The sequence below is a fragment of the Nannobrachium achirus genome (genome assembly GCF_963921795.1).
Source record: "Nannobrachium achirus genome assembly, chromosome: 17".
Lineage (NCBI taxonomy): Eukaryota > Metazoa > Chordata > Actinopteri > Myctophiformes > Myctophidae > Nannobrachium > Nannobrachium achirus.
In genome coordinates, this window is record NC_137824.1 from 33,464,157 (window position 1) to 33,488,700 (window position 24,544).

General features: G+C 44.7%; 1 protein-coding gene across 2 annotated transcripts in view; it reads left to right on the forward strand.

The window, feature by feature from the left end:
- Positions 1–24,544, forward strand: part of arhgef9a (Cdc42 guanine nucleotide exchange factor (GEF) 9a) — a 79,791-nt gene that overhangs the window by 31,560 nt on the left and 23,687 nt on the right. For both annotated transcript variants that reach the window (XM_080746449.1, XM_080746448.1), the window contains exons 2-5: positions 9,787–9,966; positions 14,341–14,541; positions 17,653–17,832; positions 19,124–19,356. In XM_080746449.1, coding sequence (XP_080602575.1) covers positions 9,841–9,966; positions 14,341–14,541; positions 17,653–17,832; positions 19,124–19,356 — 740 coding nt within the window. In that variant the 5' untranslated portion in view covers positions 9,787–9,840. The remainder of the gene's footprint in view (positions 1–9,786; positions 9,967–14,340; positions 14,542–17,652; positions 17,833–19,123; positions 19,357–24,544) is intronic.

The following is a 24,544-nucleotide window of genomic DNA, read 5'->3' on the forward strand; positions in this document are numbered from 1 at the left end:
TGTAGTGTATTGTAGCGTGCGTGTGCGCGCACGCGCTTGTGTGTTGACTCTGTCGCCTTTGATCAAGGCTAGGTATCGGGCAGTGTGTGTGTGTGTGTGTGCCAAGGCAAGGAAATGGAAAGATTCATTATGTAATGCCTTTAATTTATTCAAGACGGGAAGAAAAAAAAAAAGAGAGGAGGGGTTGCAATGTATCAGAGAGGGAAGGACGGGGAGGCTGTGTGCCGGCCTCGTTACAGAGATGGAGGGATGAGGGGAGGAGAGCAATGAGCAAGGAGGAACATTGGCTGTGAATGGGTCACTATCTATACACCCCCCCTCTCCCTCTGATGGATGGGGGACTGGGGGGGGGAGGGGGTGAATGGTGCTGAGAATGGAGTGCCGCTTGGACAGTAGGAGAGGCTGGAGAGCTTTGTATTAAGCTAAGCAGGTCTTTGTGACATGGCTGTGTACTGAACGGACACTGACCCCACCACCACCGAGGGTCTTCTGTGGGGACTCTCTGTCCGGTATGGGAAGCATTGCAGGCATAGAGGTCCTATACACGACGGTGTAGAGAGAAAACTGGCCCCCTCTGCGGTGTTGAAACATTGAGGTCACACCGCTTTGAGTTGGCTTCATACGCTCACGTGAGACAAACAGCATCTTCGGGTTGAAAATTAGATTGTTTTGGCCCGCGGGTTCCGCGTTAGCAGCAAGTGACAATTAGAAGACGGTTGATTGTTTTTTGCGGGGGGGATATGGATTTGAATGTGTATATTGAAGACATTGTATGTACATATTTTAATAGCAATTCATGTCGAAAATATGTCGAATTGAAAATAACCTTCAAAGACAACAAATGCATTGCCCAATTCTTAGGTTCCAACAAAGCAATTTGATATTTATTTGAATGAACCAGACGTTATTTGAACTAAATGGTAAATGGTGCATTTATATAGCGCTTTTATCCAAGGCGCTTTACATAGATTGTGCATTACATTCACCCATTCACACACCGGTGGCGGAGGAAACCATGCAAGGCACCAACCTACTCACCGGGAGCAATTAGGGGTTCAGAGTCTTGCTCTCTTTGACATTAACTCAGGGGGAGCCCGGATTTGAACTGGGAACCCTTCGGGAACCCTTCGTGCTGTAATAACGGTTTCTCTACCCCTGAGCTATGCCGCCCCTAAGGATGGCCTGGGCGATATTAGGAGAACATTGTTGAATACCACAATATCGATATTACTCACGATATTAGTAAAAACAATTGCATTATATCGTTTTTAATGTTTTTCTGCTTTAGGTCCACTGCCTGCCTAACCCAGATAATGAATAGCATATCCATGCATGCACACTGCACAGTACACATAGAAGGGTTAGGTAGGTTTTATTGAAATAACCACACCTGGTTACAGATGGATTGCTTTTTTGCATGTGCTACGTGCATGCATAGAGTGTCTGTTAATTAATTTGACACATACACCAATACCTAATTTCAAGCCGTCTTCGTTGATATGTATACCTTGCATGTTGATACCTCGATATTGATACATTTTCGATATATTGCCCAGCCTTCATTTTAACCCTGTAATTCTAACTCTGTAATGGTATGTTAATTCAATGTAATATATATCTACAGTAGTTTCCTTACTCTTCTACTATTGGGGACCCCGCTACTGGTTGAGAAATAGTGCTGCCTGAAGCCCATATGCACAATATCTCCCCTGGCCAAGTGGGGATTGACCCGTGGCCGTATTCAGAGTAGCACGTACAAGTTACAGATTGCAGCTAGTGGAGCCTTCGTTTGTAATTTATGCTATAGGCTGGAAAACACATTTTGACAGCTACCAACGAATAGGTGGAATAGTTTGTCTGAGGAAACGGTGCCCGAGTCCAGTTTGCTACAATCACTACCACTCATCCAAAGTGGAACCGATGTCCGACTGATGTTCTTTTGTTAGCGTCTTGTAGGGATGGGACGATAAGCTATATTATCATTTATCGTGATGAAAGACACTCACGATAATTGTATCGTGGATATTTAATTTGAAATCGTCCTCCATCATGCACTGGGACCAATTCATCTTTTATATGCCGAGCTGCATATCCGGTGCCACTTAAACCCTCTATTTGTAATACGTACTTATACTATACATACTCTTTTTTTTAACTCTCTACAAAAAAATAAATCTCTTTGCCAAAAAACAGACGATCTACAAGCTCACAACGCGTCGTGTTACGACACGTTGTGAGCTTGTAGATCTGCTGTTTTTTGGCAAATGTTCCGCCCCAGGATAATGGACGTTGGGGATATTTTGACTATCGCGATAATATCGCAAATTGCGATTTCTTTGGTCACAATAATAACCGTGATATAACATTTTCATACCATCCCATCCCTACCTAGCGTCTTGTCTGTGCGCACACACAGGAAAAAAACAATAACATCCTCTGAATCCAACCCCCCCCCCCCCCGACCTGAACCGAGGAGGAACTAACCCCGGCGTGTCGGTTCATGTGTCCTGTTTCCATGGCAGCGTGACACACGTTTTGCAGTAATTCCGCTCTTCTCCCTGGATAGCAGAGTGGTCTGAGAGATATGGAGCTATTGTTAACCAGACCTTCCAGGCCCGGCCTAATGATTACATCAACTCATGACATGGAGGAGTCTCTCTGAAGCCCGGCACACTGAGGCTGACACTGCCTGGGATTTACTTTGCCTTTGACATGGAAATATCCCGTTGGTTGCCATGGTTTTACTCTTAACGCTGATATTTAACCGCCCTATTTTGGGAACATTTGAAAAAAATATTTAAAAGCATAAATAGCAAGCAAGACATTGTGAGCTTTTCTATCATCTGTTTTCCTTATGCGATTTCCGCTATGCTACGAACCATCGCACAGTAGTGTTTGCTGCATGAATCACGCATGTGATCTCTCTTTCTCTCTCTCTCTCTCTCACACACACACACACACACACACACACACACACACACACACACACACACACACACACACACACACACACACACTCTCTCACTCACAGACACACACACACGATACACATACGATACACAATATTATCGTTTATCGTGATAAAAAACGCTCACGATAATCGTATCCTGGAGATTTGATTTATCGTGATATCGTCCTCCGTCATGCAGGGCTTAAAGTTCTCCGTCCTGGGGACGGATTTACGTCTTGAGGAGTCCCTAGGGGCTATTTAAGAGATCAGAGCAGATTCGCAAAAAAATAAAAAAGTCGAGCCATCTGCGCTAATTATTTTTATAGCATCAGTTCCACTGTGGTGCGGTACAGAGTGTTGGTGTGTCATGTACTTCTAATTCAGTTCAGTCCAACTACTTCCTGTAAGTAGACTTAAAAATAAAACCAGTAGACGTGACTTGACTGTTGACTTGATCAGATTACGACGGCTCTTATTTTGAAATCCGCTTGCTGTACTGAGAGGAAATGGCTCTGTTTGTTAGCAAGGTTGTTGCAGCTGTACCGGGAAGCTAGTAGCTACGACGAAACATCACGTGGATTACTCACAATAGTTTGGCTAAAGGGGGGGGGGGTTGCAAAATAAATTTCCGTCTCGGGATTTTTTTTTGCTTTAAGCCCTGCGTCATGCACTGGGATCAATTCAGCTTTTATTTGCCGAGCTGCATATCCGGTACCACTTAAACCAGGGGTGTCAAACTGCCATTTCGCGGGCATTTTGCGGCCCGCGAAGAGGTCCAATGCGGCCCGCGACGGACCCCCGACCGACAAATGTCTTTGCCAAAAAATAGGCAATCTACAAGCTCACAACGTTGTGAGCTTGTAGGTCTGCTATTTTTTGGCAAATGTTCCGCCACAGGATAATGGATTTTGATTATCGCGTAATATCGTAAATCGCGATTTCTTTTGTCACAATAATCGGGATATGAAATGTTCATATCGTCCCATCCCTACACACTAATACAACCCCTCTTTTTTGGGGGCAGATTTTGTCGCACACAACCTGGGTTAGTCGTGTCCTTGTCTAATCTGGTTGTCTTGTCAATACCAGTAGAGCATCATCATCTGTCACCATGACAACGGATTTCTTCTTTTTCTTCTTCTCCCCCCCTTTCAGGCGTCGTAGTGGTCCCTCCCCCCAGGCTAACTCCTCTCCCTTGATTGGTTCATATCGTAATATGTGGGAGCTGTAAGCGGTAGCCCCCCGAGAGGGGGGGCTCATCCTGGGGTTTAAGTGGGGGTGGGGGGGTGGGGGATGACGTACAGTAGCTGCTGAGGTTGTGGGCTTAGATCCTCACGGGGCTGGAGATTAGCAACACACCCATAAACACACACACACACACACACACACACACACACACACACACATACACACACACACACACACACACACACACACACACACACACACACACACACACACACACACCACGCACGTGCGCAGGGGTGTCACACCAAATTCTGGGCCCTGGGTACAAGGATTCACTCACATTTTGTGCTTTAACTATTGAAAAATAGCAGATCTACAAGCTTTTATAGTCTTTGAATATTTCAAATCCTTCTAAGGTTTTTTTGAAAAACCTATGTTTCTATGTCAGTGGTGCTCAAACCTTTTCATGTGAACGACCCCCAAAATGGTATGTATTTGGCCACGGACCCCCATCTCAAAATATTTAGTTCCAGGGAACCCCCAGAAGCAAAATGTGAGTTACAAATGTTTGCTTAAAATATATAAATATTCAAATATTTGCACACATTTTCACGACTTTTCAAAAATTGCAGATCTACAAGCTAGTGCCGCACGGCGAGCTTGTAGATCTGATAAAATAATTAAGGCCCCTCCACCTTGGGCCCTAGTAACTCAGTCCCCCCCCCCCCCCCCCCCGTGACGCCCCTGCACGTGCGCACTGCGCATGCACACACAGTGCACACGGGTAAGCAGCACGCCAAACACAAACACTCACAAACGCACCGTGTCAGCACAATGGCAACAATGGCACTCATGCACAATACGCCCTGTAATGATGAAATGATTTTCAAAAGGTGCTCTCTCTCTCTCAGCCTCTCATCCAGCATGCAGAAGCAGATTCACCCGGAGTGGGGGGAGGGGGAGGAGGGCAAGTGAGAAGCCAATTCAGATGACTTGACTTCAGAAGACAAGATAGCATCTGTTGTAGCAAGGATAAGAGGCAGAGGAATCTTCACAGAAATTACCTGATATGAAAGCAAACACAAACAGACTATATATAGACACACACGGTGCCGTGATACAGACACAGTGAAATCCTCAGTTGTTGTCTCATCCGTTTGTACTGTAACTCAAGAGGGGTCCTCAGGTAGAAGAAGGATTGATAGTTAGGAACGAATTGTGCCCTTAGCGGTCTGTCATTTGTTGTTTGTACAAATGTAACCGAATCCATGCTGAGGATCTTACAGTGTTACACTGTGTGTTACACTGTGTTTTACAGTGTTCAGTGGTGGGAAAATGTACTCACATTTCTTACTAAAGTAACAATATCAATACCGCAATAAATATGGTAGAAATACTCTGTTACAAGTAAAAATCGGGAATTCAAAAATGGAAAAGTACCAAAGTATTGGCATCAAAATATACTTAAAGTACCAACAGTAAAAGTACCAAGTGTTTGAAAATAGCAGATCTACAAGTACTTGTAGATTGTCTATTTTCAAACAGCCTAGGTATAAAATAGAGTTTAAGACGGTTAATGTATGCATTATAATATAATCATGTATATCTGCAAAGTAACTAGTAACTAATCTTTTAAAATAATTGTAGCGGAGTAAAAAATACAAATATTTGGATCCGAGATGTAGTTGAGCAGAAGTAAAAGTGTTGGAAATGGGAGATACTCGAGTCAAGTACAAAACACCTCAAAACTGTACTTGCAGTGCAGTAGTTGCGTAAATGTACATAGTTACTTTTACACCACTGACAGTGTTACACTGATTCACGGTCTCCGGGCCCCTTTGCGAGCTCCCGTACTACCTAGGGACTAAACAGCTCCTGTCAGATTTGGTTAGAGCTGGCTGTTCATGGCCTCCCAGCCCCGGGGAATGGATGCATGGTTAGCTCTGGACTGGGAGAATGCTGATGAACACAACTTTGGGAAAAGAACAATTGGAACAAACAGTCGGGCCGCTGTGTGTGTGTGTGTGTGTGTGTGTGTGTGTGTGTGTGTGTGTGTGTGTGTGTGTGTGTGTGTGTGTGTGTGTGTGTGTGTGTGTGTGTGTGTGTGTGTGTGTGTGTGTGTGTGTGTGTGTGTGTGTGTGTGTGTGTGTGTGTGTGTGTGTGTGTGTGTGTGGCCACAGATGTAGCCTAACCCACGAGGCTCAGAAAGGTAGAAAATTGGGTGCATACATGTGCGTGTGAGCGTGTGAGCAATTTATTGTGTAAGCATTTCGTCACTGTCGGGCAGAAACCTTGTATCTCCAAGTTTCAAATGTGTAAGTTCTTTTCGTAAAGTAAAGCCCTGCTTCATCACACAAGACTGTCGCGCAAGACTAGTGAAAATAGGTGATCTACAAGCACGCAACGCCTCGCACCGCGGTGTGAGGGTGACAGAGGCTGGTTGGTCAGTGTGATGGATGGCGGCGCTGTGTGCTAGATGGATGTGGTGAGGACCGGCTGTCTCTCAGGAGCACTGCTTTACCACCTCTGGGCCTTTAATGAGAATAACCTTTACCCTCTAACGACCCACCGAAGAATACTGATCACCTGACTACTGATCACACACACGCACGCACGCGCGCGTACGTACGTACACACACACACACACACACACACACACACACACAGAGAGTCTTTCACATGTACACGAGTGTCTTCGACACAAACGAGGTCAATACACAAACACACACGCATGAACGCACGCACAGTCTCTCGCGCATACACACGCGCGCGTGCGCAGGTGGTCAATACATGTTAGGGATGGGACGATACACGATAGTATCGTTTATTGTGATGAAAAACACTTGTGAGTGTTTTAATTTATCGTGATATCATCCTCCGTCATGCACTGGGATCAATTCACCTTTTATTTGCTGAGCTGCATATCCGGTACCACTTAAACCCTCTATAATTGGTAAAAGGTACCTATAATAAACGTACTTGATACAGTCTTGTTTCACTCTCTATAAAATGTCTTTGCCAAAAAATAGCCAATGTACGAGCTTGTAGATCTGCTATTTTTGGAAAATGTTCCTCCCCAAGATAATGGAGTTTGTTAATCGCGATAATATCGTAAATCTTTTGTCACAATAATCGTGATATGAAATGTTCATATCGTCCCATCCCTTATACATGTCAGTTGAAAGAACCCTTTTTTCCCCAGAAAAAGGTAGAAATGATATATCTGGTGGTCGCGGGTGGGTTGGTGGATGGTGGTCATTGGCAACGTAACATCCGGATTTGATTGGACGGTTTAGGCGTCACAAACATAGCGGATTCGATTGGCCAAGCCTCATGCAATGTAGTGCTCTGATCGGCGCTTTAGATGACATCTAGTACGGTAGATGTAGTGCAGGGGTCTTTAACAGGGGATCCGGGACCCCTAGGGGGTCCTCAGAGTTACTACAGGGGGTCCTCCAAATCTTTGTGTGATAGAAACTTTTTTTTCCCCTGATAACTTTAACCAAAAATATCAGATCTACAAGCTCACAACACCTCGCGCTGCGAGGCGTTGTGAGCTTGTAGATCGGCTATTTATAAAGGGGTTTGTAGAGGGGAAAAAGAGCAAACTAAGTACAGAGTGAAAGGTCAAGTTTATTACGTATTGACAGTTCAAGTGGTTAAATATCTGAAAACACAAATTGACATGAATCCAAAATACACCGATGACTGTGCTGTCAAACGATGAAACTATGTTGTGGGGGTCGCTGCTTCATCTCTCTCTCTCTCTCTCAACTAAGCGGTCCTTGGCATGAAGTCCCCTGATGTAGTGCATTGTTCATCATCATAGGCTTTACCTGCAAGGAGGCTGTGAAATGGCTGTTCAGTTGAAAGTCTTCAACCGGATCACACCTTTTCTTATTGCAGGCGTTTCATCATGTTGTTCATACATCTTCAGATACATCTGAAGCCAGCACATCCTGTAGAAAGGCCATTTTTTAATAATGCGGCACACACTGTGCACAGTTTGATCGAGTACACCCGAAAGGATCTTTTGATGTTAGGAGCTGCACACCGCGGTGCAGCGCACGCAGCTCTTCCAGGATCCAAATATCCATTCCCCAACTAAGCATAATGGTTCACATTATATATTCACGACAGTAAAAATCAATCACGTTGGGAAGTTGATGAGTCATTCCTTCACCTTTTTGTCAAATCCTAGTGCTGGCAGATAAAATAACAAGCTCTGATGACAGTATGAGAGCAAGGAGGAGATTATACCCACCCTCACATTGGTTTGGCACCTCAACATTTTTATTGCTTAATTGCATGTAATTATTCCAGTGTCATAATGGGCCAATTACGGTCTCCGCCTGGAGACCGGTGCGGGTGCCGTTTGTTTCATCTGGTGTTAATGGTCTTCACCACCTTTTTTTTGTGTGTGTGTGTTGCCGTGTTGTTGTGTCGTCGTAACGTAGCGTTGTCGACTAATGTGTTCCCTGTTGCTGTTGTGTTGCTCTATTAGCGATTCCTAAGCTGCTAATGGGCCCACAGATCTGAGGGGTGGCGTCGTGTATTTGCATTCATTACTGTGAGTGGGGTTTAAGAGGAAGGATTTGCAACAAAATGAGGCCAGAGCGTGCTGCCCCCACCAGCCGAAAACCCTGTTTTACAACACCACCCTCCCCACACACACACACACACACACACACACACACACACACACACACACACACACACACACACACACCTGTGTTCAGGCACGTGCACACATAGATATCAAAGGGGGCTTGAGCCCCTGCCCTTTTACCCATATGTAAAAAAGGAAAGTGCCCTCTCCAGACCATGAATGCAGTTTTTACTATGGTGAAAGAAACGCAAATGCCCTCTTTCCATGCCACACCTGAAGGCAGCATTCAAGAGAATTGCCTTGTCCAAACTCTCCTGAACTTGAATGCAGCATTTTATGTTGAAGGAATTGCCCTCTCTGTGTAGAAATCCATGCCGTTACGCCACATCTCCAGTATTCACTTGATTATACTCAGTTTAGTGTTCTATCAAGTACCAAAAATGGCCGACCTCCAAGCTCACAACACGTCGCAGCGCGGCGCGTTGTGAGCTTGGAGGTCTGCTATTTTTGATATTTAACTTTTAGAAATTTCAGCCCCTGCCTCTTTAACATTCTCTGCAAGTCCCTGAATCCCCCTGCTGCCACCATGCAAACCGTTACCCACCCCCCAAAAGTGGTCGATCTACAAGATGCTGTGAGCTCGGCCCTTTTTAAAATGTTCCACTTGAAGCATTTTCTTTTAATCGGAATGTGCATCGGACTCAAAAAACTGATAGTTACAACCCCCCCCCCCCCCACACACACACGCACGCACGCATGCACCGCCCGCAATCCCCGTGTGTACAACGATCCCCCTCCCCTCCCCTCCCCATCAACCCCCCGAATGAATACTCGTGTGTGTTGTTGTTGTATAACCTCATGCTTTCACACACCTGGCTGATGTTCGTTCAGGCTGTATACCCCCCCCCCCCCCTCCCCCCGGAGTGCCAACATCACAGCAGCTTTATGTAACACGAGGATATGATGTAAAATAGAGTATGTACCCCTTTCATCTCTCTCTCTCTCTCTCTTTTCTCCCTGCGTACCATGCTCTCTCCAGTTGATAAGTGGAGGTTCAATCGTCAGTGCCGAGGCGGTATGGGACCATGTGACCATGGCGGACCGCGAGCTGGCGTTTAAGGCCGGCGACGTCATCAAGGTGCTGGACGCCTCCAACAAGGACTGGTGGTGGGGCCAGATAGACGAGGAGGAGGGCTGGTTCCCCGCCAGCTTCGTGCGGGTGAGTTAATTAGCCTGCTCGACGGTGAAGCGCAAAGCGTGTGCACGCGCGCACACACACACACACACACACACACACACACACACACACACACACGTGCACACACACTAGGGCATTCACGAATAGTGATTTTTAGTATTCGAATTATTCAACCTCAAAATTCGAATAGTCGAATATTCGACAGGACTGGCCAAACTGTCAAATATTAAGTAAGCAAGAGGCAAACATTGTGAAAATAGCCGATCTACACGCGTTGCGAGGCGTTGTGAGCATGTAGATCTGCTATTTTCACAATATTTATCTGCGGAACCGAGTCACATAAAATGTAATACCTACAATTCCAAGTGCTTGTCAGGGTGGGGGTCCGCAGTTCAAATATGTTTAGGGCCTAAAAAGGTTTGAGAACCCCTGGTATAGAGCATTAATAAATGCATCCACCAGGGGCATTGTCAACTCATTCTTATGACTTCCTATCTAGCCAAGCTTTATAAACTATATATATATATTATGTATAAAAAGCGAATATTCGACTTTGGTGAACGTCGAATAGTGACTTTGATATTCGAATATTCGAATATTTGGTGAAGACACATGCACGCACGCACGCACGCACGCACGCACGCACGCACGCACGCACGCACGCACGCACGCACGCACGCACGCACGCACGCACACACACACACACACACACACACACACACACACACACACACACACACACACACACACAGTACAGCCAGAGGAATAATGCCTGCCTTTAATAATACATAACAAAGGAGAGATCAGAGAGCAACTAGCTAAGTGCCTCTATCTGGTCTGCAGGGGAGAAACAACACACAGAATATTAATGAGCGTGTGTGTGTGTGTGTGTGTGTGTGTGTGTGTGTGTGTGTGTGTGTGTGTGTGTGTGTGTGTGTGTGTGTGTGTGTGTGTGTGTGTGTGTGTGTGTGACTCCATGTATGCAGGGCAAGACTTCACTTTATGAGTTTATGTAATAATATCATATCCCCGTATCTGAGATAAATAAGTCTGACAGTGTAGTTAGCGCATCTAGATATACACGCTCAGACACACACGCTTACATACACACACGGGCACAGCACACGCACATGCACGCACGCAATTCAGTTCAATTCAAATGAGCTTTATTGGCATGAGAAAACTTACATTTACATTGCCAAAGCAAGTGTCAAAGTATAATAAAAACTGTTGAAAAAGAGGAAGATATATATTCATGGCTTTCAAATGTAGTCCTACATCGGCCATGTTGGTGACCAGCACAGGTGTTCTGATTGGCGTACGTAGAGCATTTACTTCTATGCCAATCAGAAAAAATTAAACACCTGTGCTGGTCCTCAACATGGCCGGTGTAGGACTACATTTGAAAGCCATGAATAACAGTACACACACACGCACGCACGCGCACGCACGCACGCACGCACGCACGCACGCACGCACGCACGCACGCGCACACACACGCACACACACACACACACACACAAACACACAGTCAATGAAGCTGGCAACGGCGGTCTTTCAGAACGTGCGTCAAAACACTCCCTCAGTCATGACCACCCCCCCGCCACCTCTTCACCCCAACCCTTCCATCTTCATGTCCACACCTGAGAGGGCGGGGCCGACATCACCCCATCCCTCCCCCCCCAAAAACGGAACCAAACAGTTTGTCTCTCTGCTCTGTCATTCTCTCTCCCCGAAGGTGGAACCCCACCCTCCACAGCCCCACACAAAACAGGTTTTCTATATCAACCCCATAGCAACTCCAAGGTTCCAAAACACTACTTCAAAGGTGCGTTTGTTCTCCCAAAAACCCCCCCCCCACCCCCACCACCACCCTTTGCGCACCACCAGACTCATCCCCACCCACCCATCCAGCATCCACCCCACACCCTGCCCTCCCTCCCGCCCGCTCCGGTCTTCTGTGCGCGCAAAACGTTCTGCCCGGCAAACATTACCAGAACCAGTCCATTTCATTCCCAGAACCAGTACCATTAACGCTCCCATTCTCTCTGCTACATCTTCCTCTCTGGGGCCGGTAGAGAGTCAAAAGTAAACATCCTTTCTTCTTTTTAAAGGGTTATTGAAAAAGCATCATATTTTCGTTTGATTATTCGTATTAATTATCTTGATTTATCCATCTTAAAGTGCAGGACACATTTATTTTATTTTTTACATTTTAGCCTAAACTCCATTTTACTGTTGACTCTGACATTGTATTTCACTGTTGCTGCTAATAGCTGGTCTAACTATGGCCAGTGTTAATACTGCTACTGTGCTAGCTGGTCTGTGGTCAGTGTTAATGCTGCTATAGCTGGTCTGTGGTCAGTGTTAATGCTACTATAGCTGGTCTGTGGTCAGTGTTAATGCTTACTATAGCTGGTCTGTGGTCAGTGTTAATGCTGCTATAGCTGGTCTGTGGTCAGTGTTAATGCTACTATAGCTGGTCTGTGGTCAGTGTTAATGCTGCTATTGCTGGTCTGTGGTCAGTGTTAATGCTTACTATAGCTGGTCTGTGGTCAGTGTTAATGCTGCTATAGCTGGTCTGTGGTCAGTGTTAATGCTACTATAGCTGGTCTGTGGTCAGTGTTAATGCTGCTATAGATCGTCTGTGGTCAGTGTTAATGCTACTATAGCTGGTCTGTAGTCAGTGTTAATGCTACTATAGCTGGTCTGTGGTCAGTGTTAATGCTGCTATAGCTGGTCTGTAGTCAGTGTTAATGCTACTATAGCTGGTCTGTGGTCAGTGTTAATGCTGCTATAGCTGGTCTGTGGTCAGTGTTAATGCTGCTACTATAGCTGGTCTGTGGTCAGTGTTAATGCTGCTATAGCTGGTCTGTGGTCAATGCTGCTATAGCTGGTCTGTGGTCAGTGTTAATGCTGCTATAGCTGGTCTGTGGTCAGTGTTAATGCTACTATAGCTGGTCTGTGGTCAGTGTTAATGCTACTATAGCTGGTCTGTGGTCAGTGTTAATGCTGCTACTATAGCTGGTCTGTGGTCAGTGTTAATGCTGCTATAGCTGGTCTGTGGTCAGTGTTAATGCTACTATAGCTGGTCTGTGGTCAGTGTTAATGCTGCTATAGCTGGTCTGTAGTCAGTGTTAATGCTACTATAGATGGTCTGTGGTCAGTGTTAATGCTACTATAGATGGTCTGTGGTCAATGTTAATGCTACTATAGATGGTCTGTAGTCAGTGTTAATGCTACTACAGTATAGATGGTCTGTAGTCAGTGTTAATGCTACTATAGATGGTCTGTGGTCAGTGTTAATGCTTCTATAGCTGGTCTGTGGTCAGTGTTAATGCTACTATAGCTGGTCTGTGGTCAGTGTTAATGCTTACTATAGCTGGTCTGTGGTCAGTGTTAATGCTACTATAGATGGTCTGTGGTCAGTGTTAATGCTTCTATAGCTGGTCTGTGGTCAGTGTTAATGCTACTATAGCTGGTCTGTGGTCAGTGTTAATGCTTACTATAGCTGGTCTGTGGTCAGACACCCTCATGTCACTCTGCTTGTCCGTGTGGTGCTGCATCGCTCATCCTGTGTTTGGCATCCTAACCGTCAGCCCCTTGATGTTATCCTGGCAAACTGTGTGTAATGAGGTGTCGGCTGCAGAAATCACCTGGCGAGAGAGAGAGAGAGAGAGAGAGAGAGAGAGAGAGAGTGAGGAAACACTTTTTTATATGCACAGTAGTCCGTGTGTGCCGCTGCCAATACTGAGATTGTGTGTGTGTATGTGTGTGTGATAGAGAGATTTATTTTAAATGTTCATGTAGTCTGTGTGTGCTGCTGGTGTGGATGCCTGAGATGGTGCGTGCGTGCAGAGTGGGTGTGTGTGTGTAGAGGTTGTGCATGGAGTGTGTCCTCTGGGCATGGGTCCCAAGCAGAACCTTTCTGAATGGGACTGTGAGGAGTTTGGCAGCGTCTTCTCGCTGGACCCAGATCCACTGCCCAGACGACCAACACCTCTGTTCCATCTGTTTGTGTGTGTGTGTGTGTGTGTGTGTGTGTGTGCATGCATGCGCGTGTGTGCGTGTGTGTATCTCTCTGTATGGTTGGAAGGTAAATAATGTATGCGTGAAGGATTTTGTGGTATGCGATGCTAACTGCCGGGGAAATGATGCGTAATTGTACGAAATATTTTCAGAGTATTGCGTGACTCTGATGAACTTACATTCGACTCTGCGTATTTCTGACTTGTGTGTGTGTGTGTGTGTGTGTGTGTGTGTGCGTGTGTGTGTGTGCGTGTGTGTGTGTGCGTGCGTGTGTCTCTGTCTGTGTGTGTGTGTGTGTGTTTGTGTGCGCGTGTGCATGCGTGCGTGCGTGCCTGTGTGTGGGTGTGTGTGGCCCTTGGCCCTCAGCTGTGGGTTAACCAGGAGGATGGCGGGGTGGAACCAGCAGAGGGCACCAGTGAGGTGCAGAACGGCCACATGGACCCCGGCAGCGACTGCCTGTGCCTGGGCTCGCCCCTCCAGAACCGCGACCAGATGAGAGCCAACGTCATCAACGAGATCATGAGCACAGAGAGACACTACATCAAACACCTCAAGGACATCTGCGAGGTAGGAAACGCCTGACACGTCACGCACGCACACACACACGTCACACACACACACACGCCACACATATCACACGCGTCCACACGTCACACGTGTTTTACTTAAGTAAAAGTATCAATACTGCAAGGTAGAAATACTCTGTTACAAGTAGAAGTTCGGATTTCAAAATGCACTTGAGTAACAGTACGAAAGTGTTGGCATCAAAGTGTACTTAAAGTGTACTCAAAAGTTAGAGTACCCGAAAATAGCCGATCTATATGAGCTCAAAAAGCGTTGAATCGCAATGTGTTGTGAGCTTGTAGATTTGGATGGTTATGATATGGAATTAGGCTTGGTTTCAGTGGACCATCTGTTTTTTATTGCTTGCAGCTGCATGAATGTGCCAAGACTTAGGTCGGCAGTAACGTAATCCCCCCTAGGAACATAATAATATTGAAACAGGTTCATCTGGGGTGGAGGTACAGTAGGTGAATGAAGATGGAATATAGAAGATCTAAGCAGGTGGATCTGGGGTGGGAGGTAGGCGAGTAGAGCAGCAAAACATCAGATGATACACTGAGCAGTATAGCGGGGCAGCTCGTTGTGCAAGTCATATAAAATGCTTGACATTTGTGCCTGAGTGAATGATGTGTTTGTTCGGTTGTAAAATACACACTATTTAATGGTCCAATCAATCACCTTAAGCCAGGTAGAGTTTCATGGTTGAACTTGCATCGCTCATCCAGCAGACGGTAGGGAGGTACAGATTAATTTGTACTCCGTCGCACGATGGTGTTGCTTGCCACGCGGCGTGTCAAGTCCACAACGCGTTGTCAGCTTGTAGATCTGTTTTCCCCATCAACACCGTATAAATGGCATGAGACTAGGAGTTGACAGGTGTGGTAAATGAGCCCAGGTACATTGTGGCTAGCCTGGCGTTCCAGACCGCACAACACCACCCCCACGAAGTGTGTGATAGAGGCTGGCACTGCCAGGCTACATTGTGGCCACATGCATCAGTAGTTTTAATAAATTGATTATTTTAAAGGGGGTATACGTACTATTTGTAAAAATAAAATAAAATAAAGAACATTGAAAAAAATAATTTCACAGCTTAAAATGTGTGGTAAAAAACTGTGGTATCCCGACCTGAAAATGTATGTTCTGTTTACTAAGGAGCTACAGTACGGAGAGGGAGACCCCTGTTACTGAGCAAACACTCTATAGTAATGAATGCCATCGGAATAGATATTTATCTTTTGACATTTATTTAACATTTATTTGGCAAAATATTATCTTCCATTTCAATTTGGCGGATTAATCACAAATCAATAGAGATGATATATAATGTCTTTTGTGTATTGCTAAGCTCTCATATTACTGTATGAGAGTCTTGCAGGCTTAGCAATAAGTTTGCATTATTGGTGGAAAGAACTATCGACATCAACTTTACCACACAATTACAAACATCCTCGTCATCATAATGGACAGTAGATGTACACCCACTCAAACCACAGGAAGTGCTCACAGAGAAATGGGTTGTTCCGGCCAAAAGAAATGCAATACGGAAGCACTATCTTTGGGGCACTTAGGCACCACGGATCGGCAAACGGATTTTGGATTGTTTTTAATCAAATCTAATTCATCTACACTCTGGAAACTCGGTCTTGGGCTGTCAGAGACATCGGGAAAAACTCAGGAAACCCTACAGCAGGGGTCTTCAACAGGGGGTCCGGGACCCCTAGGGGGTCCTCAGAGTTCCTACAGGGGGTCCTCCAAATCTTTGTGTGATAAGAAGCTTTTTTTCTCCATTTCTATAGGCCTATTAACCACTTGAACCCTATAGCGTCCATATTTTGAGAACTTTAGCCAAAAATAGCAGATCTACAAGCTCACAACGCCTCGCGCTGCGAGGCGTTGTGAGCTTGTAGATCGGCTATTTTTGGCAAAGAGGTTTCGTGTAGAGGGGGAAAAGAGCAGACCAAGTACAGAGTGATAGGTCAAGTTTAATAATTATTGACGGTTCAAGTGGTTAAATATCTGGAGAGATGAACCCAAAATACACTGATAATGCTGTCAAACGATGAAACTATATGGTATCTATGGTTTGTAGGGGTCCCTGCTTCATCTCTCTCTCTCGACTAAGGTGTCCTTGGCCTGAAAACGTTGAAGACCCCTGGCCTACAGCATACAAAAGTGTCAAACAAAAATAGTGAAAATAGTAGATCTACAAGCAACATCGCAAGGAGTTGTCTGCTTGTAGACCGTTTTCTTTTTTCTTTTTTAAACAATAACAAAAAAAGGTTTTGGTCATGCAAGGTTTCCACCCGACAACGACAAAGAACTACTGGTCTCATTGTGGGTGTGAGCCATCATGAGTCACCAACCAGCAGCCTGCGCGTTTTGGCCCTCGGCCCCCTGGTGTCACAAAGGTTTAGGCTGCTCTCCACTGTTAGAGCACTGTGTTAACCACGTCCTGAAATAGGGACGCCAGGTTGTCAAAAGATATTTAAAATCTTCAAGCTCACGCGTTGCGATGTTGTCGACGGCTATTTTTGCATCACATCATCGTACCACAAAGTACACCGTAGCCAGCCTGTAAACCACATTATACTGTGGACTGTTCATGATTCATATTTACCCCCACACTGCGGGGAGAGATTGTTTATGTGCCGTATACATTCATAGACGTATTTACATTTACTAGTCCTGTGCCTGGGGGTTTGCACAGTATATGAGTGCACAGTATATGAGGGATTGAATGTCCCTGTAGAGTCTCAGAAGTAATTTTGGAGAACCCAGACCGGTGCCCGTTGGGCAGAACAGTCACCATTGACGTCCAGTTGTGTGTCTGTCTGTCTGTGTCCTTTTCATGCCCATATATTATATGGAGATCTCCTATTTTATGCCCATATATGTTGTTCCGTGTCCCGGCCAGTCTTATCTGTGATGCCATCTCCAAATTTTGCCACAGTAGTGATGTCAGTCAGTGATGTCATTCATCTCCAAATGTAGTCAATTGTTTAATCATGTCAGACAGACATTATTAGGGCATTGTTTCTGCATGCGGTTCAGCATGGGTCTAGGTTAAGGATAGTTAACATAACGGCCGGAACCCCTCCCTCCGTGTTGCAGGGCTACCTGCGACAGTGCAGGAAGCGCGTGGACATGTTCAACGATGACCAGCTGAGGGTGATCTTCGGGAACATCGAGGACATCTTCCGCTTCCAGATGGGCTTCGTGCGGGACCTGGAGAAGCAGTACAACACAGACGACCCGCACCTGTCAGAGATAGGGCCCTGCTTCCTCGAGCATGTGAGTGGAACTTCACAGTGCTGTAGGCTCGGGCCGTTTCCAAAACATTATGCCGGGAGCCCTGCCAAAATGATCGATAATGGGGCAAATATAATATAATCTCTCTCTCTCTCTCTCTCTCTCTGTCTGTCTGTCTGTCTGTCTGTCTGTCTCTCTCTCTCTCTCTCTCTCTCTCTCATTTTCTCTATCTCTATCTCTGTCTCTCTTTCTCTTTTCTCTGTCTCTCTCTCTCACACACACACACACACACACACACACACACACACACACACACACACACACACACACACACACACACACACACACACACTCTCATGCAACAAGCATATCAGTCCCTGTAGATACTTTTGATGGAGGTTGGAGAAACCTTAAAAGAAGGATGCGGTACAAAATCACATTGGGCCCGATTCATCAAGCACTTTACGGCCAAATTCCGCCCATATTTTGATCTTACCGACACTTTTCCCAAGTTACTTAGGGTCAGATTCGTCAATGTTTTTTTGTCTGGGATTTTAAAGGGATTTTGAAGGTAATACAGAAAAATAAGCCAGATTTTGTCACTTAACTTACACTATATTTACGACCAGATTGATGAATCGGGCCCATTGTGTTTTAAATATTCTCAAAATGGATTCCAGGGACTGTGGGTTCGTTTAGAAGGGTCCACATTGACCCATAGATAGGGCTGTCACAATTATTACATAATCGTCTAATCGCAATTATTTTAGGTAATCGCAGGTTATTTTGCATAATCGTCATAATCGTTTCCATGTTGAGAAATGTTGATATAGTTACAAACCCTTTCGCGATGCGACGCATTGTGAGCTTGAAGTTCGGCTATTTCCACTATCAATGTTCTTTTTATATAAAAGTATAAAATTGTCAATTATGTCGGTAATTTCTTTGTATATTTAAGTTATGTGTCATGATTGCCATGTGCAACTTCAAAGCCTAAAAGCCAAACAGAAATGTAATTGTCAACGACAAATACACAATTAAATCGTTAATAGCAATTATTTGAGTGACAATTAATCGTCATGTAAAATGTCATAATCGTGACAGCCCTACCCATAGAGGTCTGTAACTCTGACAGTATACAAATGGAACCAAATGTACCCTCACGGGTCCATTTGGTTCCATTTGTATTCTGTCAGAGTTAAGGGGAGACCTTGAAATACAACTGCCGTGTACACATTGGCTTGTCACTCCTCATCACAGGCTATATCTGAGAGACCATCCAGGGCTTGGTTCCCTCCGGTCATACTTGTCCTCTGTGTTCCTCGCCCCACAGCAAGATGGCTTCTGGATCTACTCCGAGTACTGTAACAACCACCTGGACGCCTGCATGGAGCTCAGCAAGCTGATGAGAGATGGCAGGTACCAGCACTTCTTTGAGGCCTGTCGTCTCCTGCAGCAGATGATTGATATCGCCATCGACGGCTTCCTCCTCACCCCTGTCCAGAAGATCTGCAAATACCCGCTGCAGCTGGCGGAGCTTCTCAAGTACACGGGCCAGGAGCACAGGTACGGCACGACGCGCAAAAGACACGTGTTTACAGGCATGCTGATACGCTAATCTCACCTTGGATAGAATAACTATTGAAATGGTCATTTAAACATAGCTATCTGATTTTCTTAATCGAGGTCAGCTAAACCTGATTAAAGTGGCAGTTTCTTTGCCCGATCTTTTGATTTATTTGGTCTTGTGAACGTTTCGTTAGATTTTTTCTAATGTGCACATGCCTGAATACATAGCTGCAAGACGTAATAAGAAACCTTACTTTTTTTTTAAGATTTGTTTTCGGCTTTTCTGTCTTTATTGATAGTTCAAGTGAAGATTGACAGGAAAGATAGAAAGGGAGAAACACGCAGCAACGGTAGTCGGGAACGGGACTCAAACCCGCAACATGCTGTCACAGACTGTACTATCTACTGTAGCTTTCTAAGACTGTGGAACAGATCACACCGGCTTGAGAGACTAGTAGCTAGACACAGTTCAGTAAAGTGGGTTGCGCACATCCAGTCCGTCGCTGGTGCTGGACACAGAGTAACAGTTAAAGGGAATAAAGGTCTAATGCTATTGTGCATTCCTTAGTTTGAACCAGGTAGACTCAGACCTCCTCCATGCAGAAATGTGGGTCTTGTTTTGAAAGGCCAGGTTGATTCATCGCTGATGCTGCCGTCTGCAGATTTCTGAGCGATGGAACAACTGACACTCGTTCATCTGCACCAGTGAAGGCAGGTGGTGTGGGCGAGATGCTGGCACTCCTTTGGCAGACTGCTTGGCAGTTGGCACACACACACACACGCACGCACGCACGCACACATGCACACGCGCACACACACACACACACACACACACACCTCTGCTGGCCTGTAGCCTTCCCTCCGGTCTGTTCTCGTAACTGCGTACAGTAAACTGTGTACAGTAAAAAAAATACTGCTTCAGTCTAATTAATTACTGGCATATCCTGATCGTTTCCAGTAATCGGCATGTTCTGTAAACACACACAAACAGCCCAGGAGCACAGGTACACTCGTTCACTACAATGCTCCTTTGGGGCTGCCCTCGATTGCACACGCGTGTCTGCTTTGTGAAATGTACACTCGTACAGACTGTGTGTGTGTGTGTGTGTGTGTGTGTGTGTGTGTGTGTGTGTGTGTGTGTGTGTGTGTGTGCGCGCGCGTGTGCGTGTGTGTGTGTGTGTGTGCCTGCATCGGGTCTTTGACAAAGCGCGCGTTCCCACTGAGCCAGGGTGGGACTGAAGCCAGATCACCATACTGTGCCTGCCAGACCTCCATGTTTCACTGCTAGGAGCAGTGAAGGGACTGCCAGGCATACACGCGCGCGCACGCACGCAAGCACGCACGCAAACAAACACACTCACATAAAACATATTACACACACCATCTTCACCATTATCAAAATGTACTTGAGTAAAAGTATTAAAGTGTGTTGGCATAAAAAATGTACTTAAAGTACTAAAAGTAAAAGTTTGAAGAGAGAAACGTTTGAAAAAAGCCACGGTATTAAATAGGGCTAAAGTGGTCAATGTATGTTTTATAATTTATATCTGCAAAGTGACTAGTAACTGAGGTTTTCAAATAAATGTAGTGGAGCAAAAGTGCAATATTTGGATCCGAGATGTAGTGGAGTAGAAGTAAAAGTATTGGAAATTGGAAATAATCAAGTAAAGTACAAATACCTCAACACGCACACATACGCACACACACACACACGCACGTGCGTGTGCGCGCGCGTGCGCACGCACGCACGCACGCACGCTCGCACGCACGCACGCACGCACGCACGCACGCACGCACACACACACACACACACACACACACACACACACACACACACACACACACACAACATATCCGATATAAAAGGTACGCGCAAACAACACAATTACAATGAATTGTCTTCCATAGAATTGGATCAGTAACATGTCTTAGCCCGCAGGTCAAACCTAGCTCAGTTCACTCGCAAGTGCTTAAAATGAAAGGTGTACGGAGAGACAGGAGCTCATTAGAATCAAATAGTAGTGTATGATATTGACCCTGTTCCAGCAGAGTTACTGCTCTTATACTCGTAAGAGTTTATGCACTTCTGTCTTTAATAGGCCCAGATAACATTTTATCATCCTGGTTTTACTGGGGAAGCTTTTCCAAAGGCAGCATATCTTACCATAATGTCTGCTCACAGCTTTGACCATACATGAACTTAGACTGGTTTCCTGCCAATGACTTTAGTTTTAGATTTTTTAATGTGTTAACATTTTCTCCATAATCATTAAAACATAACAGAACATGACTGAATAACTGAGTCATGTTGGTTTGGCTGGCTTTGAATATTTTGACCCGATTCTATAAATGCCTTCTAAATCCTTCTTCTAAATCAGTGGTTCTCAAACCTTTTTATGTTAAGGACCCCCAAGATTACATGTATTTGGCTGCGGACCCCCATTTCAATATGTATTGTTCCAGGGACCCCCCCTGGAACAATACTAGTCCTGTCCCCAGGGGTGTGCGATGAGGGATTGAATGGAGGAGTCTCAAAAGTAGTGTTGGAGAACTGCAATACCAGTTGTATCTGTCTGTCTGACTGGCACTCTTTTATGCCCATATATGGTGTTCCGTGTCCATGCCAGTCTTTGATTTCATATCCAAATTTGGTCACTGTAGTGATGTCAGTCAGTGATGTCAGTTGGGCATTGTTACAGAGGTGTCGATTGGGTATGGCTGGGTATGGCAGCTGCCATACCTTGGCTACAGGGGAAAAGATAAATTAAAATAAATTCATCATGCCTGTTGATAAGGTATGGCAACATGACTGGTGTCACCAGTCCTTTTGCCATACCTTAGCTTTTGCTGAACTGACGCCATGGCATTGCATTGTTACCATGGTGGCGACACTGTTTAGTATCAGTGATGTCAGCATGCAGACAGACGGTCAGACGGCGGACAGGCATTCGGTCAATTAATAATTAGATAATATAGAAAATGGTCGGCATTACTGTCAAGAATACTGTGAGTTGCAGTCAGTGGGCTAAACATAGCAGTCTACCTGTATGGTCCTTTTGAAGATTTGAAGAGTTATTTCCATAACAGATGTTCGGGGAGTTTGGTTTACTGTGCTTTACAAATCCCAAAGAAGGCAGCTAGGCAGCTTGTCTGCCAAAATGTCATGTAAGGAAGTTTCTCAAAGCAGTTCTTAATGTTCCTCGTTCACATTAAGCCAGATTTATACTTTGTTGTACAACAGTGTATGAAAAATGTCCGTTGTACAAGTTCATGACGCGGCGCACCTCTTGCGCGTTGTGAGCTTGTATCACCGTCATACACGAAGCAGTGTAAACGAATATAAATGAAGCATTACACCTCGCTGTTGATAACACCAATATAGGCGTGCTTTTCCAATTTCTTTGATTATGGTGTTCAACTGTACACCAAAACACACACAGCAGGATGTCTCCAATAATACAACACTGTTAAATATATATGAGCAATAAAATGTTACCCCCCAAACAGCTAAAGTATAACTATCAGCACGAATGGGCTGTGAGGTTTATTTATTAGTAAATTAAGTTGTCAGAACTCACAAATGAATATAGAACACTTTTAATAATGCACAGCAGGCAGAAGGAAATCGAGACGTTTAAGCCCCAGGCTGGCACCGTTAAACAACCACTGTGATTCTTATCACATTCTGTTATTGCAACAACCAGATAGGAAAACCAGTAGATTTACACACTGATAAGTGGTTTTAAAAGTGCCCTCACACCAAAATACCTACGAGAGTGGAATCCACGTTCCGCCAATGCATTTCAATGATAAGGGAGCGTTTTTTGCTTTTTTTCCTCTGCTGGCATGAAACCGCTTCACTCTCATTGAAATGCATTGGCGGAACGTGGATCCACTCTCATAGGTATTTTGGTGTGAGGGCACCCTTAAGTAAAAGTATCAATACTGCAATATAGAAGTCAAAAAGGAGTAAAAGGATGAAAGTGTACCAAAAGTAAAAGTACAAATGTTTGAAAAAGGGCTAAAGTGGATTAATCGTATGTTTCATAATCTTTAATCTGCAAAGTAACTAGTACCTAACATTTTCAAATAATTGTAGTGGAGTAGAAGTAAAAGTATTGGCAATTGGAAATATTCAAGTAAAGTACACATACCTCAAAATTGTACTTCAGTGCAGTACAGTATTTAACTAAATTTACTTAGTTACTTTTCACCACTGTGTAAACTAAAATTATGTGCAGAACCTGCACAGAAACTACTGATACTTTGAGGAGACTTTGACATAGAACGAATAGTGAAAACAATTGACAGTAAATGAACATAATGAAAATGTCCATTCCAGGTGAAATTGATCTGGGACAGTGGTTATCAAACATTTGCATATCAAGCACCCTCATTTGAAAATATATATAATGCCAGGGACCCTCGTTTGAGAAGATTTTGTCAAGGTTTGTCAACACCTCTTAAAAAATAGCCAATCTGTAAGTTCACAACGCGTCGCATTGTGATGCGTTGTGAGCTTGTAAATTGGCTATTTTTGAATAGCCGAAAAAGAATTGAGGGCTTAAGTGTTTAAACGGTTCCTCACTTTGCTGGGGACCCCCTGGAACCCACTCAAGGACCCCTGGGAGCCCCTGTAAGTACTGTATCCAATAGGCCTCTCTTTAGAGACATTTCCTCTCCTTAACAGTGTCCCAACAGCCTCAATACCCATGGACCGTAGCCTACAAACTCCATGGTCAGCAGATTTCAAGAGCCTGGCTACAGGCGGCCTGTCATCCTCGTTTCTGCTGCTACTCTTATGTTCAGTGATCCTAATTATCAACTCCCTTTTTGTCTTCATGCCCACGTAGCAAAACCCACAAGGACATTTTAATGTAGATGTAGATTATACTGTATGTGTGCCCCTTCTGTACATGAGTTTCTACCCTGTTTTATTTATCAGTATGCACTGCAGCGCTGTTAAAGGAGAATTCTGGACTAGTACTTTTCTTACCGTAATCTGATTATTTTTATTCCATCTGAACTGGAGCGCATTATTACACATTATTACTTTAACCACCATTATTTTATGCTTTAACAATTGAAAAATAGTATTATACAAGTTCACAAGCTTGTAGATCTGCTTTTTTTTTTTTTTTATCGTGAACATTTTTGCAAATCTTTGAATATATATTGTTTAAAG